The sequence below is a fragment of the Boleophthalmus pectinirostris genome, unplaced genomic scaffold (assembly GCF_026225935.1).
Source record: "Boleophthalmus pectinirostris isolate CB_2022bp ecotype Guang Dong unplaced genomic scaffold, ASM2622593v1 HiC_scaffold_17, whole genome shotgun sequence".
NCBI classification, from domain to species: domain Eukaryota; kingdom Metazoa; phylum Chordata; class Actinopteri; order Gobiiformes; family Gobiidae; genus Boleophthalmus; species Boleophthalmus pectinirostris.
This window is the reverse complement of record NW_026571115.1, coordinates 19,057,970-19,076,543: the sequence shown is the minus strand read 5'-3', so window position 1 is coordinate 19,076,543 and position 18,574 is coordinate 19,057,970. Positions and strand designations below refer to the sequence as shown.

At 37.9% G+C, this 18,574-nt stretch overlaps 2 protein-coding genes across 2 annotated transcripts in view; both read left to right on the top strand.

Annotated features, from left to right (window-relative positions):
• Window positions 1-2,841, top strand: part of LOC129408714 (cyclin-F-like) — a 5,346-nt gene extending 2,505 nt beyond the window's left edge. Inside the window, exons 2-7 of the mRNA XM_055153073.1 lie at window positions 52-232; window positions 324-411; window positions 630-729; window positions 995-1,125; window positions 1,348-1,523; window positions 1,662-2,841. Coding sequence (XP_055009048.1) covers window positions 52-232; window positions 324-411; window positions 630-729; window positions 995-1,125; window positions 1,348-1,523; window positions 1,662-2,083 — 1,098 coding nt within the window. The 3' untranslated portion in view covers window positions 2,084-2,841. The remainder of the gene's footprint in view (window positions 1-51; window positions 233-323; window positions 412-629; window positions 730-994; window positions 1,126-1,347; window positions 1,524-1,661) is intronic.
• Window positions 2,842-3,026: 185 nt separating this feature from the next.
• abca3b (ATP-binding cassette, sub-family A (ABC1), member 3b) lies at window positions 3,027-18,289 on the top strand. The gene is made up of 32 exons (XM_055152573.1): window positions 3,027-3,180; window positions 3,255-3,312; window positions 4,268-4,366; window positions 5,679-5,925; window positions 7,324-7,448; window positions 7,847-8,012; window positions 8,773-9,032; window positions 9,109-9,225; window positions 9,504-9,624; window positions 9,923-10,096; window positions 10,193-10,374; window positions 10,920-11,057; window positions 11,151-11,280; window positions 11,371-11,525; window positions 11,595-11,750; window positions 11,821-12,031; window positions 12,130-12,280; window positions 12,598-12,696; window positions 12,916-13,114; window positions 13,193-13,499; window positions 13,575-13,848; window positions 14,200-14,401; window positions 14,844-15,063; window positions 15,139-15,297; window positions 15,381-15,553; window positions 15,670-15,804; window positions 15,885-16,079; window positions 16,148-16,335; window positions 16,417-16,587; window positions 16,662-16,858; window positions 16,950-17,023; window positions 17,228-18,289. The coding sequence occupies exons 3-32, from the start codon at window positions 4,313-4,315 to the stop codon at window positions 17,354-17,356; spliced, it is 5,109 nt and encodes a 1,702-aa protein (XP_055008548.1). The 5' UTR covers window positions 3,027-3,180; window positions 3,255-3,312; window positions 4,268-4,312; the 3' UTR covers window positions 17,357-18,289.
• The last annotated feature ends 285 nt before the right edge of the window (window positions 18,290-18,574 follow it).

Below are 18,574 nucleotides of genomic sequence, written 5' to 3'. Positions count from 1 at the left end.
TGAAGTTTTATATCTAAATATAAACTAACAAGTCAATTATGCTGCACTCAGAGCCCCACCCTTCTGGATTATGGAGAGGTTCTGCTGTCTCTGCTACCTTTGGAGAGGAGGACCACTCATTTGTTCAGTTACATCTGTGAACTGTCTCTGCTCTACTCTGCACTCGCCACACCTCCACCTGCCAAACTGGCCTGTGCTGTGCTGCTGCTGACACGAGCACTACATAACTATGGTAACCATCTTTTGTACAAAGAATTTTAACACAGATCATATTTTAACTACCATTAACTGTACTTTAACCTACAACTGCTGTCTGTCCACAGCACCTATCTGGCCCTGCCACTTAGTTGACTACACAGGCTTTTCCAAAGATGATCTTGTTCCACTTTGTTTGCTGCTTCATGTGAAATGGTAAGGGCATGCTACTAGGAAAACATGTCTACGTAGTTACTGCTGTGATTAATTGTTTTTGTGTGTGAAATGTCGTCAGATATAAATGTATCAGTTTATCACATTTTCTTTGGTATGCATTTTTTTTTTATATCAATGCACTGGACAATACACTGGACAAAAAGTGACTAATTTGTGAGCCATTTATGGTAATTGGTCCTTAATTTTCTTTTTAACAGTTTCAGTCAGGATGTTCCCAAAGATTACAGGCATGTATCTCTTACTGGTGTGAAACAGCGTTTTGAAGATGAGGCCTACCGATGTATCAGTAAAGAAAAGGTATTTTTTGCATATATTTTTAGAGAAAAAGAAAGAATCATATACAGTTAAAGAAAAAAGAGCGATACAAGGCTCTGGGCATTGTACGTATGGTGGTAGAAAAAACTGCGAATTTACTGTCCTGCATTTGAGGTGCCATTGCTTTGTAAAGATCATTAAAATGCATGAATCGCTCAAGACGTAACTGACTGAGTTAATGTTTCGAATAACATTTAAAAGCTGCTAAAAGTACATTTTGCATAATATGCACCCATACTTTTGCCAGGTGATGGATTTTAAAGAGCTGTGTCAGATGTTGGAGATCCCAGAAGAGAAGCCACAGGTGGAACCACTCAGTCCCACAGCCAGTGCAGAGGCTTGCACTTTCCTGGCCTCACCATCCAGCACCAGCAAAAGGTACACAGGGGCAACCGATTAGAACAGGGCTAAAAAAAAAAAAACATGACTTTGTTCAATCAGTTGTATTGTTGAAAAACATGAATTATTTTAGACCATGAAATGGCTCCCTTATTTGCTCTTAGTAGTTTTTGCCTGTACAATAAAACATCTTGTAGAGTGTCAGTGCCATCTGTCAGATTGTTGTCTGACTCATCCCTGCCTTTCCCTGCTCATTTTCAGAAGACGTGATGATGGTGTGCACACAAATAGAGGCAGTTTCATGTCTACGCCCACAGCAGAGCTATCCAACCCGGAAGAAACACTGCTGGGAGATATCTTGGACTGGAGCTTGGACACTTCCTGTTCTGGATACGAGGGGGATCAGGAGGAGAGTGAAGGAGAAAAAGATGCTGAATGTGAGTGGCTCGGTGTTATACCATCCTGTTATAGCACTACCATGTCCTTAAAATGCATCTAAACCATAGTGTTCATTATATAGTTTTATTGAATTAATTATGTAATTGTACTTAGTTAATATAAATTTTGTCCAACAGCCTCCATGATTTCTCTCAAACTGCACCCAGTGACTGATGCGGATAGCAGACAGCTGCACTGCCGTGCTATGTCCAGTGATGAGGACAGCATCTGTGAGACTGACCAGGAACTTGTGGAGACCACAGGCTCACCATGCATTTCATCATGTGCTAATCTACAGAGTTCAGGATATTCAAGTGTGAGCCCCTCTTCATCATGCTCCTCCTCATCTCTCATCCCCTGCACATTAAAAAATGTCACCTCTAATTTGGGCTCATCCTCTGCCAATGCTCAGCACGGCTTCCGTCTTCTAGTGCCCATGCATCGACCTAGAGGCACTTCGAGCAAGCAAGTTAAAAGAAAAAATAAAGCAGCTCACAGTGGAGGTGAGGTAGACAGAACAGACGAAGAAGAAAATGGTGTTGGATTTCTGAGTTTATAGGAAAAGTGGTTGTGAGTGGATACACTTGCAAATGGCATGGTCAGTTGTGTTTAAGCACTCTATACACTAGATAATCATTGCCCAAAAGACTCTCAAGACAATACATGAATATTAACATATAGAGTATGTTATGTTTACTGGAAAAGTATACCTCAAAAGCCTTAACAGTATAACCAGTGAACTGGTTACCTCTGAAACCACTGGAAATTAAATTCCTCAGGACCAATTTTGTAAACACGTTGCTCAGCACAGTTTCTAATGCACTGATGTTTGTACAACTTGTACAATGTTACTTACTTTGCTGTTCATACATTTTGTTTTTACTAAAGGTACTGTAACGTCCTTATTTATATGCTATGTTATGAAGGGGCCATAAAAAATGACAACATCAGTTCCAATACATTTCTACATGCACACTCGAGCCAGTGCTGACAAATGACTCCTGTGAAACTTGTATTTAACACTTCTCTGATTGCACAATCAATAAAAATTAAAATATTTTAAAAGGGAAGTGAAAGAGCAAACACTAAGTTTTATAACTAAGTTGATCCAAACCAAAAATTAAAAATTCTTCTGGCAAAGAAAAAGTTTTTCAAGACTAGTCACCTGTAGCCATGGTATTATAGGTAAGGATGTATACAATTTCACCATTGTACTTAAATGCTTTTATGAGGGAAGGTAGTTTTAATTTTTTGATTGTGCAGACTCTTGTGCATTGTAAATAAATACAAATGTAAATAAATGCTTTCTTACAAATATTATCAGAAAATGTAGATACATTTTTGTTTTATTTATTCCTATTGTCACCCATCTGAAGTATAACGTGTATATGAAACTAATATTGGGAGTGCTGTCCTCCTGACCTACTAATCTGAAAATATGAACTTTTATCTTAAGGGTGAAGTCAGGTGACCACTTCCTTATTGGTCACGTGACGCGTTTTGTTGATCCTCGTCGCTTTTGCCTGATCGGACTCATTTTTCTGCTACTGCAATGTCACCGCGGCGCTAATATGCAGCTAATGAAAAGAAGGGCGAAAGGACACCACTGGGATCAGGCTAAACTTGCCCAATACTGACAAAGCCTCAATAAAACCAGTAAGGATATCGCCACCAAGATGCTTTAGTTGCCACATCCAGACAAAAGGAGGAATTGTTTTTTACCCCAACAGGAAGAAGAGGTGATCACAGCTTGAACAATCCATGTTTTGAATCTGCGCTCAAACAAAGGTGAGTCTGTTCACAGCAGAATATAATATAACTAATGTATTTTATTTATTTTTAGTGCTACAACTGGTGACTCAATACATTATATAGGCCCTTTTTGTAAATTTATCCAGTCACCCTCAGGATCTATGCGACTTCACACGAATAGCAGATACATTGTCCAATCAGAATTTACCTTGCATGGTTTGGACCAATAGAAAAGCTAACTCTGTTTACAAGGAAATGTTACAGTATTTTGTCACTCTATTTGTTAGACAACCATAAAGCCATTAAATATGTTAAAATGGTCAGAGCATGTTTAGTGTGAAAGGCCCACAGATCTGGAACACCACATCCGAAATGAAAACTCATATAGATCTGACCCAGTGTGCAAAGTGAAACAGTGATTGAAACTAAACAAAACCTGTGAACACTAAAGCCATTTTTAATGTGTCTGATTGTAAATTTGTTGTATTGTGCTTCATGTTGTAAGGTTTTGTCTATTTTATATGAGGGACCAGATCTGCAGATTAGCCCTTGAGTAGGAGTAATATAGACATAGCCTTGGTACCTATTGTAAATGTAACATTGGCCTCTGTTCTGTCCATTATTGTTCTGTCTGTTATTTTAATAGATCCATGGTTCTGTCCCTTTTAAATAAACAAATACATTAATACATTTTCAGAAATATTTTTTCATCTGCCCCAGCTTCTGTTGTTGTTATTATTTTTATGTGACCATTTTGCTTATTTTGTCCAAACCAGTCACTTGTCTGCACTTTAAAACACACGCTAGTCTTTTTTCTTTTAAAATAAAAATAAAAAATCCACATCATGCTTACAGCTGCAACATTTCAACATTACAACATCAACTTCTCTTTTTATTTTATTTTATAGTGAATAGAAACCTGTTAACTAAAGCCAACTTGAATTTATGCACTTGTTTATTGTTAAAATTTCTTGCAAATTTTTGTTTTCAGCCAATCTCACCAGCCTACTTTCTGATCCCCTTTGTATGAGTAAAAATGGCGATCATCAGACAACTCAGGCTACTGGTGTGGAAAAACTATCTTCAGCAGGTATGTTTCCCGGCTGTTTACAGCTTATGTGTTGTCAGTATGTTTAGTCTATCTTGGCAGTATTTAATATGTATATGATTGAGGTGATATAAATATTATAGGCTTTAATTGTCTCTTCGTGAGGAAGCTTTGGTCTGCACCCTGATGATGTTAGCCAGCCACTTGGATATGGTGTGTTTTTAGTAACAGTGTCATCAACATGTCTCACATATTCTTATTGTTATTATAACCCTTGGTAAAGTATGGTTTGTTGCGTTCTATTTAGACATCTAATATGTATCACAAGGTAGTGTTGTGCAAGCAAAAGTAGACAAAATATTCAACCATACAATTAAAATGAACTCTAATCAATACTGTGAGGACTTTAAGCATTAACATGGACTTGGATTCTAATTCAAATGTCTTTTGGGCTAGTTGAGCTTTATAACATTATTAAAACTTAAAAATTAATGGATAGATCAATTATTTTATCTCTGAATGAGAATGTATGTGTACTATATATGTATATGTATATGTATAGAGCGTATAATTTGAACATGTCAGCAAATAGGCCTAACAGAATCCATGCATGGGTATATTATTTTATTTGCTGTTATTGTCTTGAAGATATCTAGCACAGACACACTTTAGTTGACTCTGGCTTAGTAGTTATTTCACAACATTTGAAGACTGGGAATTGAAGCTATTCCAGTTACCATATCATGGAGAGTGACTTTATTGCATCAGTCCCTTTTGCTCTTACTTGTTTGGTCAAACTGATATGAAAGATCAGGAAAACTAAAGCAAATATCTTTTGTTATTTTTTTTTTAAACAAGCTACAATTGTCTTTTATCTGTGAATAAAAGTGTTTATACTTCCTTTCAAAAATTGACGTCTTGCTGTTAATAATCTCTAGGTGAACCGTCAACGTGGCTCATAGATTTCATGGATTGTGTGATAAAAGCACAGTCTCCGTTCACTCATAAAATTTACCTTATATATCCTGGACTGTCTTTGTTGATTTCTATTCCAATCACTCTAGCGTACCTAAAGTCCAAGAAGCTGCTGTATTTAATTATTATACTGTAGTGTTGTCAGAATCATAAATTTGATGCTCAATAATGGTTTTGAATATTTCTGCACGGTCTGATACTGGTACAGATGTAGAGCTCATTCTAAAACTGTTCAGGTTAGTATCTAGATATTGCATTTTCGATAACTAAAAAAGATGTACAAGTACCTCCTCTTTTTTCTTCTACCTTATTCAAATACACTGCTTGTCTGGCCTATATATAAATCAACACAGTGTACTCATTATTTATTTGTTTTCAGAAACGCAAAATTTTGGTCACTGTAATCGAGATGCTCCTGCCACTGCTCTTCTCGGGGATACTTATCGGCCTACGTCAGAAGGTGCCAAACTCGACCTTCCCAAATGCCACTGTTTACGAATCTTTTCAAGTGGACACTTTGCCCCATGCCTGGCTCCATTTAATGCAGTTGGCATACATCCCCCACAACTCCAGTGTGGTGCGGCAGGTGGCAGAGGATGTGCGTGCCAATCTGAAACTCCCATCAGGTAAAGCAGAGATGAAATATATTATCGTTTATTTTATGGATTTTATTTTATGTCTTTTTCAGATGGCATAACGATAATAACTAGTCATGGTCAAGTATGGTGGTCTTATGCATTAACACAGCAAAAGACCTGCTAAAACTGCCGCTGTTGATGTGTCTTTTGGGTGTTTTAAATATTTTCTTTATTTTTGGTTGCTTGAAAGTATTTTTATTTTGTGGCGTGAGAAGTACATTTTACTGTTTATAAGGGTGCATAATTTTTTCACGCATAATCTTGGAGGAGTAAGAGAATTTCTATTGGCCATTTTCATAGTTTGCTTATTTATTTGTAGCCCAATTACCCGTAACATACATAATTGGGTAAAAGATACGCATACAGATGTTTCAACTCACAGCTGAAGCAGAAGTAATCTGCTACCATTTGCTTATTTGTGGTTTGCTGATGTCATGTTACCCAGCACTGACCTGGGAATACTGGTTTCTCTGGGAATACATGCTAGGAAACCGAAGCTTCCACACCCTCCTCCTTTGTTTACCTGATGCAGTACTGATGCTTTTTACTTTTCTTTTCCTTCAGGCTAGATACCAACTCCCCTTGTATTTTCACTGTCCATTTAAATGCAGCTGATGTTTTCTTTTGCTGGGATCATCAAGGCAGATAGCTCTCTTGTTTTGACATATTTAAAGGCATTGTATTTGCTTTTCCTGCAGGCAATATAACATTGTGACATCCAAGCATGGTAATCATAAATAATTTCTGTTGACATAGCCATAATCACATCCTTGGGATATTGTAAGGGGAGGTTTTGTTTGGTGGTTACATTCCTAAACCAAAATATTAAATGTTGTTAAAAGTAGGCTAGGTCAGACAGCTGTCCTCCTTTTCTGATCATGTTACAGTAGTGAGTGATCCAGAGTTTGGACTCACATACTCCTTGTTCAGGTTGTGCAATGTCTAAATGCTTTTTGATAACAGATTAGATTAGATTTTTTTGTAAATGAAAATGAGTCGTTTATCACTGACATAGCATGGTCCCTTGTCTTTGGCTTTATTCTGTCTATTGTTTCATTGTGTAGGATTGATTATCAGCCATCACTGTTTTTTTGCATTGCCTTTTGTCATAATATAGTCTAGCACTTAAAGCTTGGGCAGGTGTCAGGAGTGTTGTTAACTGCGTGGACAGATGGGTCCCAGTGTAAGAGGATCTTTTTTGAGAGAAAGAGCGAAGATAGCTTTTCCATAAAACACATTAATTAAATGAAGTCACATCCTGGTCTGTTAAACTAATTTGATATTGGACCAGTGCTAATCCAGAGGTCTACGCTCTCCATGTGCTTCTATATGCAAAATTTCAGTCACTTCAAATGAACAAACTGTACATTTTTGTCCTTTTTTCAGTGCGTGGCTTTGATACAGAAGATCAATTTGATGAGTTTGTCAGAAATGATCCACAGTCTCACCTGATACTGGCTGCAGTTGTTTTTCATCACCCTCTCCTCAATGACGAGCCCCTCCCCATTAAGGTACATGTTTGGATTTAGCAACAGTGAACAAAGGAATGTAATTCTGCTCAGTTCTTGCGACACAAGTTTAGCCACATTCATGCTTTAACAGAAGATTATAATTCACCATCAACTACAGTATGGTCTTTGCTCAAGCAGAGCTGTATATTTATCCAAGTGTTGCATTTATATACAGTATAAGTTGTGTTCTAAATTAGTTTGTATTTATTCCTCTATTATAAATTTTCATAAAATTGTAGTCTTATTTTATTTATTATATTTTTACTTTGCATTGTTGTGTATTGAAATATGCAATATGAATTCAGTAAAGTATAAACAAAAACTGTAGAAAATAATAATGAACAAGTGTTAATAATGAACAAGTTTATTGTTTATTTGTTTTCTCTCTTCAATATTAGGTGAACTATAGCCTGCGATTCAGCTACACACCTCGCTTTGCACCTCTACCAGAACGAATGGAGTTCAACCCCAACAGTGACCTGGACTGGCATACGCGGAGCCTCTTCCCTCTGTTCCAGCTACCTGGCCCCCGCGAGCAATATTCTAAGATGGGGGGTACTCCTGGTGAGCTTACCACCTGTTTATCAGTCACTGACCTTTTTAATATAACAATTTTTTACTGAACAATTAAACATACTTTTTTGGTAATATAACTCCCCACCTGAACCATTAATACAAATAATACAACAAGTGCCCGCTTCCTCCAGTGAGTTCCATTAAACTATGCAAAGTGTTTTGATACTGTATTCACCGGAAAGTTTTGCAGTGTGTATAATCTTAATTAAAATCATTGTGTTGTCAGTCTGTTTTGATCATGTGAGTTCAGATGTGGCTGATCGTCAGTTTGAAGATGTTTGAGACAACAGCACCTGAGAAACTGATATAACTTAGTGGGTCTCTTGGTGGAACAAATCTCAGATTCCATGCTTGTTGATCTGGATGTCTAAAACATCCTTTTCATCAACCCTAGTGGTCAGATTTGACAACGACTTTTGATGCTCTCACTCTCTCAGCTGTGGATGTGAAAATGTACTTTCTTAAATTCAGAGTGTTATGCTTCTGCACATCACTTCTTGTGATGACAATCTTCAGAAGTTGTTAATTCCTGCTGAGATTTTTCACCACTAGATGCACATAAAAGTGCTCTCTAATATACTGTATATACCCCAAATGTTCTATTGTTTCGGCTGAAAAGGCTGCATTGACTGTTTTGCCTTGTCTGCTTGTTTGCTGTGTTTTTATCATTTTGGCAGCATCTTTAAGTCTTCAGAAAAGTGCTTTATAAATAAAATGCATTTTAAAATGAATTTGTATTGTATTTTAGGCTATTACAGAGAAGGCTATCTGGCCGTACAGCATGCTGTGGATCGAGCCATCATGCGTTCTCATAGTGGAGCAGCTTCTAACAGCCTGCTACAGAAGACCAGAGTCATCATGTCAAGGTTTCCCTATCCTCCCTTTATATATGACGTCTATATTCTCGTCATTCAGAACCAGCTGCCCTTACTACTGGTCCTCAGTTTCACCTACTCAGCAGTCAACCTTGTACGATTTGTTGTGCAGGAGAAGGAACGAAAGCTCAAAGTATGTTTTTGTTATGTTCTTACAATTTAAGCAGTCATCAAACTCTGCTCATTGCTTTCTGCCTGTGCCCTTTTAGGAGTACATGAGGATGATGGGTCTTAGCAACTGGCTTCACTGGAGCGCCTGGTTCCTCATGTTTTTCCTTTTCTACTCAATTTCTGTCCTTTTGGTCACCATATTGCTTTGTATACAGGTACTTAAAGCAACCTATTCATTTCAAACACGGGTTTAGGATTCAAATACAGCAGGATTCAGTATAGCATTTGTCCAGCCCTAAACCCTATTTAAACTACGATGATTAAATAAACTCCCATATATAGTTAAAATAAAAATAAAACACAAAGTAGTAAACAATGCCATTTCCAAAGACCATAGTATGTAATGCGTCTAATATGCACTGTCATTTTCAGATATGCAGTTAAAGAGTGCTATATTTATATTAAACCATTAACCACATTTTTGTCTATACAGGTGACCTCAAATGGAGCAGTGCTGACCTACAGTGATCCCAGCCTGGTATTTGTTTTCCTGCTGACATTCACCGCGGCTACTATTAATTTTGGTTTTTTGATCAGTGCCTTCTTCTCTAGAGGTATGTAGTGCCGTCCTCATGTGTCTAACCTACTCACAGTCCACACCACACCCTCACTGAAATTCCCTAGCCTTATCATTCACTTAAAATTTCCAGTGTTGATGTTGGCAGTGCATCGTAATATTTTGCAGATAAATAAGACATATTAAAATGGTACTTGAAAAGTAATGCCATGAGGTTGGACACTCGGAATTTCTAGTTCAGCTGTGAAACGTACATCATATATTCTAAGAACTAGAGACTAGAAATAAAAAAACACTAAATACTAATTTTCTTTACTTATCGTCTTTTTCACTAGCCAACTCAGCAGCAGCAGCAGGGGGCTTCCTCTATTTCTTGACGTACATGCCTTATTTATTCATATGGCCACGTTATGACTTACTGAGCCATGCCCAAAAGGTTTCCTCCTGCCTTATCTCCAACGTAGCTATGGCTATGGGTGCTCAGCTCATTGGGATGTTCGAAGGCAAAGGTGAGACTACACCAGATTAAATTAAATTAGTTTACAGTTCCAAAATACAAAATTTAGCATCAACTCTAATTAACTCAATTTTTTTTACCTTCTTAGGCACGGGGATCCAGTGGTCTAACTTATTCGACGCCGTGACCGTGGATGATGACTTCTCAATGGGGCAGGTGTTGGCTATGCTTCTGTTTGACGCGGTGCTGTATGGGCTGATGGCTTGTTATGTGGAGGCTGTGTTTCCAGGAGAGTATGGCTTACCTCTGCCGCCATATTTTTTTCTCTTGGTAAGTCTGGCAGTAAGCAGAGAGACAATACACATCTTGAAAACAAGCTAAAAAGAATTCAGTCAAGAGACAGTCAGGAGAACAAAAAACCCTCATACTATTTATCAACATGAAATGTTCTCATATCATGCCAGGAAAAGTTAAGAATTGTAGATTTTACCTACATTTTAACAACATTGAATGAAATTAAGAATACATGCTATGTAGATTTTATAGTAATGAAAATAAATTGAACCATTTTATTTACTTTTTGAATAGATAAATAAGGTAGCCTAGATTCTGTTCACTTTTGGACAACTATTCAACTTTTTGGGAACAGTAAATTGTTAAAAGTGAAAGAGAGGCATGGGGATTTAATCCAGAGTTCACTAAATATCAGCTACAGGGGGAGGCATTAGGCAGAATACAATAACTGGAAAAACCTTATTGTCAGTGTCAAGTACTGCTGTGATTTCTGTGTTATTTTAGAACAAATACAATGTTTAGAAAACCTATTAAAAAAAAAAAAAAAAGTTCTTACTCATGGCCTGCCATTGTCTCCAAAGCCTTCATACTGGAAAGGCAAACCTATGTTAAATGAGAAGGAGGAAGAGGAGGATTCTGAAAAAGCACTGAAAGGAGAGTTTGTTGAGCAGGAGCCCGGTGGACTTGTCGCTGGGATTAAAATAAAACGTCTCGCTAAGGTAAGGCATGAACTGTTACAATTAAAACTTTTTTTTTTTAATTGTTTTTAATGTCAGTGGTTTAACTGAAATCAAAATATGTTTGTCTGACAGGAATTTAAAGTGGGCAATAAGACTCGTAAGGCTGTACGGGATCTTACACTAAACATGTTTGAAGGTCAGATCACGGTGCTGCTTGGACACAATGGTGCTGGAAAGACCACAACACTGTCCATGTTAACAGGTTGAATAATTAGCCTTAGTGAAAGCATTTAACCAGCACGCAGCCTTAATGATGTACAACCCACACTAATGCAAAGTGTTCATGCTCCAGGACTGTTCCCACCCACAAGTGGCCGGGCTTATATCAGTGGTTATGACATCTGCCAAGACATGGCCCTGATTCGACAGAGCCTGGGCCTGTGCCCACAACATGATGTCCTCTTTGATGACCTGACTGTCAAAGAACACTTGCTCTTCTATGCACAAGTAATCATTGCACCTGTCCTTTATTGGTAAATCCTGAAAATCAACTAACTATTATGTGCTTTTTGCTAGCTAAAAGACTACTGCAAAGAAAAAATTCCAGAAGAAGTGGACCGAATTATCCGTATCTTAAAACTTGAGAACAAAGAACGTGCTCGAGCCAAGACTCTTTCTGGGGGAATGAAAAGAAAACTCTCAATTGGCATTGCTCTAATTGGAGACTCTAAGGTTAGATCACTTGAATGAAATGTCCATTTTAGTCCATGTTTCTTTCAGTATTAATAGTACCAACCCTCAGGTGGTTATGCTGGATGAGCCCACATCAGGTATGGACCCTTCCGCCAGACGCTCCACGTGGGACCTGCTCCAGGGAGAGAAACGTGGACGTACCATCTTACTTACCACACACTTCATGGACGAGGCCGATTTGCTGGGAGATCGGATTGCTATCATGGCCGGGGGAGAGTTGCAGTGCTGTGGATCTCCACTATTCTTAAAAAATAAATATGGTGAGAGAGAGTATATTTACACTGTTGGTACATGAATGAAATGTTGCTCATTGTGACTTGTAATGGCCTGTGACTGACTGTTTTGTGCTTTTCTCCAGGTGCTGGCTACCACATGGTCATAGTAAAAGATGCCCTTTGTAATGTGTCAGAGATCTCCCGCCTGGTGCATCTGTATGTTCCAAATGCCACTCTCGAGAGCAGCGCAGGGGCAGAGCTCTCCTACATCCTGCCCAAAGAAAGCACCAGCAGGTGAGTCACTGAGGGCTTTGTCCAGCTTTAGTCAGACCCACTAACACACACAGAGAGACAGGCTCTCAGCCCAAGCCCTAGCAACAAGAGAGGAATGATCCCAGCTGGACTAAATAACATTTTTGTGACTGGGTTCAAATAATAGGACTGGTGTTTTTATCCCTTTTCATATTTTGGAATAAATCAAAATGGAATTTAGCACATAGGTCACATTTGAATTAATATGCTTTTACAATTTTATTACATAATCTGAAATTTTACTTTATTTTGCATCTCACTGATATATTTTGCCTTTACACCATACATATCCGCTAAAGGTTTGAGCTGCTCTTTGCTGAGCTGGAGATGAACAGAGAAGAGCTGGGGATTGCCAGCTATGGAGCATCAGTGACCACTATGGAGGAGGTGTTTCTGAGGTAGGAGAAAGACATGGTGGGTGTGTGAGAAATGTTGTTTGTCTGTAAGTAACACATAAACTCCACTGGGACTGTGTGGGCTCACAAGAAATCTGTAATATTTTCAAATGTTAAATTTTTTAAATCGGTGTTTTGGTTTCATTAAAGTGATGCACATGAATAAGAGCTTTTAATTCCTCAAAAAATCCAGTATAATGAATGATAATTTTGCTTGTTCAGAGTGGGAAAATTGGTGGACTCTAGTTTGGACATCCAAGCCATCCAGCTCCCTGCACTGCAATATCAGCATGAAAGGCGCTCCCACGACTGGACCGCAGACGATGCAAGTAGTATCAGTGGTATGACCGATGTGACTGATTTTACAGATAGTGGGACTCTAATCTCAGAGGACTGCTCAAATATCAAACTCAACACTGGGGTGAGTTAGAGAAGATGAAAACATTTCTGTAATAAATAAAACGTGTACATAATATTTTCATACTTATTTTTCCACTAGATAAAGCTACACCTGCAGCAGTTCTATGCCATGTTCCTGAAAAGGGCTTTATACAGCTTTAGGAACTGGAAAGTCATGGTGGCTCAGTTCCTAGTGCCTTTAATCTTTACTGTCATTGCCTTGGTTGTGGCTCGAACTTTACCTGGTGGCCAGGATTCACCTTCACTCAACCTGGTTTTGAGCCACTATGGGCCGACTAAAGTCCCTGTAGCTGTGCCCCCACGATCTGGCCCTTTGGCTGTGGCATTAGCAAAAACTTATATCTCCCAGCTCCCTGAACAGCTGGCAGCATTTATGAACACCACTGGTATGTTTCCAAAATCAATAATGAACTGCTTTTTCTCTTAGTTAGACTTTGACGTGTGCCACTTTCCATTTCCAGACTTCATTGATTATGTGCTTGCCAACGCTAAGGCAGAGGGAGGGGTTTTCAATGAGAAATGTGTGGTTGGTGCAGCATTTCGAGGCAAGACCAGCCATTATACTGAAGCAACTGCATACTTCAACAATCAGGGCTACCACACTCCCGCCACTGCCCTGATGATGCTGGACAATGCACTGTTCAAGCTTGTAGCTGGCCCCAATGCCTCCATCCAAACTACCAACAACCCAATGCCACGTAACATGTCAGAAATGGCAAAGAGCGAGCTTAGAGAGTATGTATTTTCTGTATTATTCAAGCTACCATTATAATATCGATGACATCAGTTATACTTGGGTTGTCAAAAGTATTGAAAATCAGTTACTAATCAATAACAAAACTAGTATCGAAACTAGATACTTATTTGAATAAAAAATATACAGTACAGTCTTATACTAACTTTATCAGCCCTAGTATAAAATCATATGGTAATGATAATTTTGTGTTGAAAATTACATTCTATTGTCAAAAAAAATAAAAGAGGCTTATTATCATTGTGGTATTGAAATCTGTATAAAATATCAAACCAAACCCTTAGTGTCAGAATCTAGTTTGAACACTAAATTATACTTTGCTTGTTTTACAGAGGTCAAAGCTTCGCCATTGCAATAAACTTGATGTATGGTATGGCCTCTCTGTCGAGCACCTTCGCTCTTCTGCTAGTAACAGAGTCAGCCATTAAGTCCAAACATGTCCAGAAAGTCAGCGGTGTGTATCTTTCCAACTTCTGGTTTTCAGCTTTATTGTGGGACCTGATCAACTTCCTTCTGCCATGTCTTCTCATTCTGGTCAGTATCATAGTATCATTTATATATTTAAAGGTCCTAGTCCTATATTACACAAAATTATGTTTTTAAGTCATTTTAGAATGTTGTTACCACATCAAAAATATAGCTGTAGCTGTGTTTTGTTTCATTCACACGTATCAGTAATCCTTTATTATTATTGGTCAAAACTCAAAACGCTCTGTTTCACCATATGATGTCATGTAGTAGTAGTTTTCAAGGACTGAAATTATCCAAATGATTCTAGTGAAGGTGTATGGAGTTTAAAAACACAGTGGAGCACTTCCTGTATTTGACCTGACAAGGTGGAGTGTTTAAATATGCAGGGTTTGTGTGTTAAACACTTGTGAATGAAACAAAACTCATAGATCAGAAAATGGCATAATTGGCTTTGAAACATGGCATTTATCATTCCAACTTAACTTTTCACTCCTTTTTTCCTTAGGTCATATTCAAGTGTTTTGGAGTCAAGGCATTTACAGTGCACTACCACCTTGTAGATGTGTTGTTGATATTACTGCTTTATGGCTGGGCTATAGTGCCTTTGATGTACCTGCTCAGTTTCTTTTTCTCGACCCCTGCTTCTGCTTACACCAGACTCACCATCTTCAATGTGATCACAGGGACGGCCACTTTTCTAGCTGTCATCATCTTGAACATTCCTCGTGAGTGTGATGTTGAACCTGTAATTATTCTTGGCTACATACATTATTATTACTAATTCCTTTGCCCTTCTTCAGAATTGCAGTTACAGTACTTGTCCAAAATACTCAGCAAGGTGTTCCTGATTTTTCCCAACTTCTGTCTGGGCATGTCGTTCAACCAGTTCTATCAAAACTATGAATTCATGTCATTTTGTACCTCTAATGAGCGTTGCAGTGATTTGTGCACACAATTGAGTAAGTTTTTTTTTTTTACTATAACAATATTTTAAAAAGCTTGTTTGAAATGTGTCTAATTTGTTAATTTGTTTGTTTTATAGACATCACTTATCAAACAAACTACTTTTCAATGTCTTCGCCTGGTATTGGACGATTCCTTGTGGCTTTGTCCGTGCAGGGCCTTGTCTTTGTTCTTCTCCTGTTTGTCATTGAGTTGCAAATTGTTAAAACTTTCCATCGCCTTATCACCAAATTCTGCATGCGACGACGTCAGGTAGATTTTACAATTAGCAAAACAATGCAATAAAAGTGTTGTGTTATTTGGGTGTGTATCAAAAAGTCACCCATATTGTAACCATTCATGTTTAAATTGCGTGTCCTTCTTCTCAGTTTCCTTTAGTGGTGAATGCTGCACTACTTCCAGAAGACAGTGATGTGGTTGATGAGAGGAAGAGGGTGTTTGAATGCCAACCAGTTATTGAGTCAATGATGGGTAGTCCTCTAATTTTACAGGAGCTCAGCAAGGTAAAAACATACAGTACATAGTATACATTGTATGTATATGGAAATAAAGAATAAATTACACCTTATTCTATTTTTTTCAGGTTTATTCTAGCGGGGGTAATCTCCTTGCAGTGGACAGGCTATCGTTGGCTGTGGGTAAAGGGGAGTGTTTTGGTCTTTTGGGCTTCAATGGTGCTGGCAAAACCACAACCTTTAAAATGCTGACAGGTGACGAGACAGTTACCTCTGGGGATGCCTACATTGATGGATACAGCATCCTGAGAGACATTAAAAAGGTAAGAGCTGACCTAAAATATTTAAATTACAAATACTTCTTTTGTAAACATTAATCTTTGATTTGCAGGTCCAGCAACGAATTGGATATTGTCCCCAGTTTGATGCTGTGCTGGACCACATGACAGGAAGAGAAACCCTGTGTATGTATGCCAGGCTGAGAGGAATACCAGAGAAGTATGTCTCTGGCTGTGTGGAGAATGTGCTGAGGTCCCTGCTCCTGGAGCCTCATGCTGATAAACTTGTCCGTAGTTACAGGTCTGTACAATAAAGCATGAATAAATTGTACAGTTAATGTGTTTTTTCTGTTATCATTTAATTGTAATTATTCTTACATAGTGGGGGGAACAAGAGGAAATTAAGTGCAGGCATTGCTCTGATTGGCGGGCCTCCTGTTATTTTTCTGGATGAGCCTTCAACGGGAATGGACCCTGTTGCCAGACGGTTGCTATGGGACGCTGTCACACGCACACGAGAGTCTGGGAAAGCAGTAATTATAACTTCACACAGGTACATACTTCAAATGCATGTTTACTCAGTTACAGTTAGTACCTTAAAATAATTACTCTTGTATTTCTTGCCAGTATGGAGGAGTGTGAGGCTCTCTGTACGAGGTTGGCTGTCATGGTCAATGGTCAGTTCAAGTGCCTTGGCAGTCCCCAACACCTAAAAAGCAAGTTTGGCAGCGGTTACACCTTGTTGGCCAAAGTCCATGTAGAAGTGGATTTGGAAGACACCGACCTCCTGCTATTCAAAAACTTCATTGAAAGTACATTTCCAGGTATGACATCAGATTGTATTGTATTGTTACAAGAGACGGAATGATCAAAAAATGTACAAATAACTTTCCTTTTTTTTATATACCAAAAAAGGGAGTGAACTAAAGGATGAGCATCAAGGAATGGTACATTATCATCTGACTGACAAAACACTTACTTGGGCCCAGGTATATACTCTTTTACAAATTGTACTACTTTGTATGTTTTGTAACCTACAAAGTTTATGTGCTTTAGTGTGTCTCCCTCTAGTGGACAAGACCAAAACTTGCATTTGATCAATGAATTCATTGCATCATTACCTCCACTAGTGGGTAGATCAATACAGCTGTGTTTTCTGTGTCCTTTATAATGTTTTTTTCACTCCCCCACAGGTATTTGGCACTTTAGAATCAGCCAAAGAGAAATATCACATTGAAGATTATTGTGTGAGTCAGATTTCACTGGAGCAGGTGTTTCTTAGCTTTGCGCAGTTCCAACATTGCACACATGGAGGGAAGTAATTTATCCACTGATTGTATGTTTTTTTTACTGTTTGCTTATGTGCAACTGTGGCGATGAACTTTATTGACTCACAACCACAAGATGTCTTTTTTATTCACATTCTTTGTGGCACTTTTATTCTGTGTTACAGAAGATGTTTAAAGGCAGTGGGCGTTAAGAAAAAACTGCCTACTGTGCTTTAACTACTTTTACTACTGCTCTTGAAGAGTTTACGTGTGTAGTTCTTCTCATTTGTTATTTATAATTTTATTACTTGATTTTGTGCTTTTTTGGTTATATGACCGATCACCAAAATCATTATCCACTCCATTCTATACTTAAAATATAAGACAAATCATTGCACACAGTTGCCTTATCAAACTTTTTTTTTTTTTAATCTACGTGCATAAAAAGGTTTAAGTGTAAATACTTAATAGACTTGCAAAAAATCTGACCAACTTGGAAAAAGTATTACTCCATGTTTTGATTTGCTTTTGCAATTATTATTTTTTGTACAATGTTTTTAGTATTTGTACACTTGATAGAAGGTACGACATTATGTGAATGTATGAGCTTCAGTTTATCATTTTCAGTTTATTAATAGGAATTTCAAACTGCTCAAACTACAAACAATTTGTATAACTAAAATACTGAAATTGTCCTCATAGTCAGTATATGCGCTCAGATTATTGACAGTAGCAAACGTATTTAGTAATTAACCTTGTACAGCCCATCTAAAATCATACTTCATTCAGTGGCTCATGAAATGAATACAAGATAACACTAACATTCCTAAAGAATGGGGCTTACTGGATTTTTTTTTGTTTAATGTGTGTAACGTATGTAAAAAAAACAAATACAATGCAAAAGAATCCACTGATTTATTAAAATACAGGAGTTGAAGCTGCTTTTATTGATAAGAACTGTAATAAAAGGGAATTTACAACATTTTATTTATTGCATATGCTGTAATGTACTATGAAACTGATATTGTACATGTTTTCTTTTTAATTAATATATGCTCTATGCCGTTGTCTTTTTTGAGTTTCTTAATTATTAGTATACCAGAAAATTCACTTATTGTCAAAACCTCATGCAACATGACACAAAACAAAGAGAATACAGAGTCTACATGGCTATGAGGACCTTATACCATAAAGGTCAAAACTGCACACACCCTCAATCAATTGAGGGTCCACAATTCTGTACTGAGGCCACTTTCAATAAAGCTTATTTGA

What these genes read in the sequence shown, in the direction of transcription:
- abca3b (XM_055152573.1), top strand. Translation starts at nt 4,313, where the DNA reads ATGGCGATCATCAGACAACTCAGGCTACTGGTGTGGAAAAACTATCTT. An exon ending in ATATCAAACTCAACACTGGG is followed by an intron (nt 13,115 to 13,192) that starts GTGAGTTAGAGA and finishes TTTTTCCACTAG; the next exon opens with ATAAAGCTACACCTGCAGCA. An exon ending in TTTTACAGGAGCTCAGCAAG is followed by an intron (nt 15,805 to 15,884) that starts GTAAAAACATAC and finishes TATTTTTTTCAG; the next exon opens with GTTTATTCTAGCGGGGGTAA.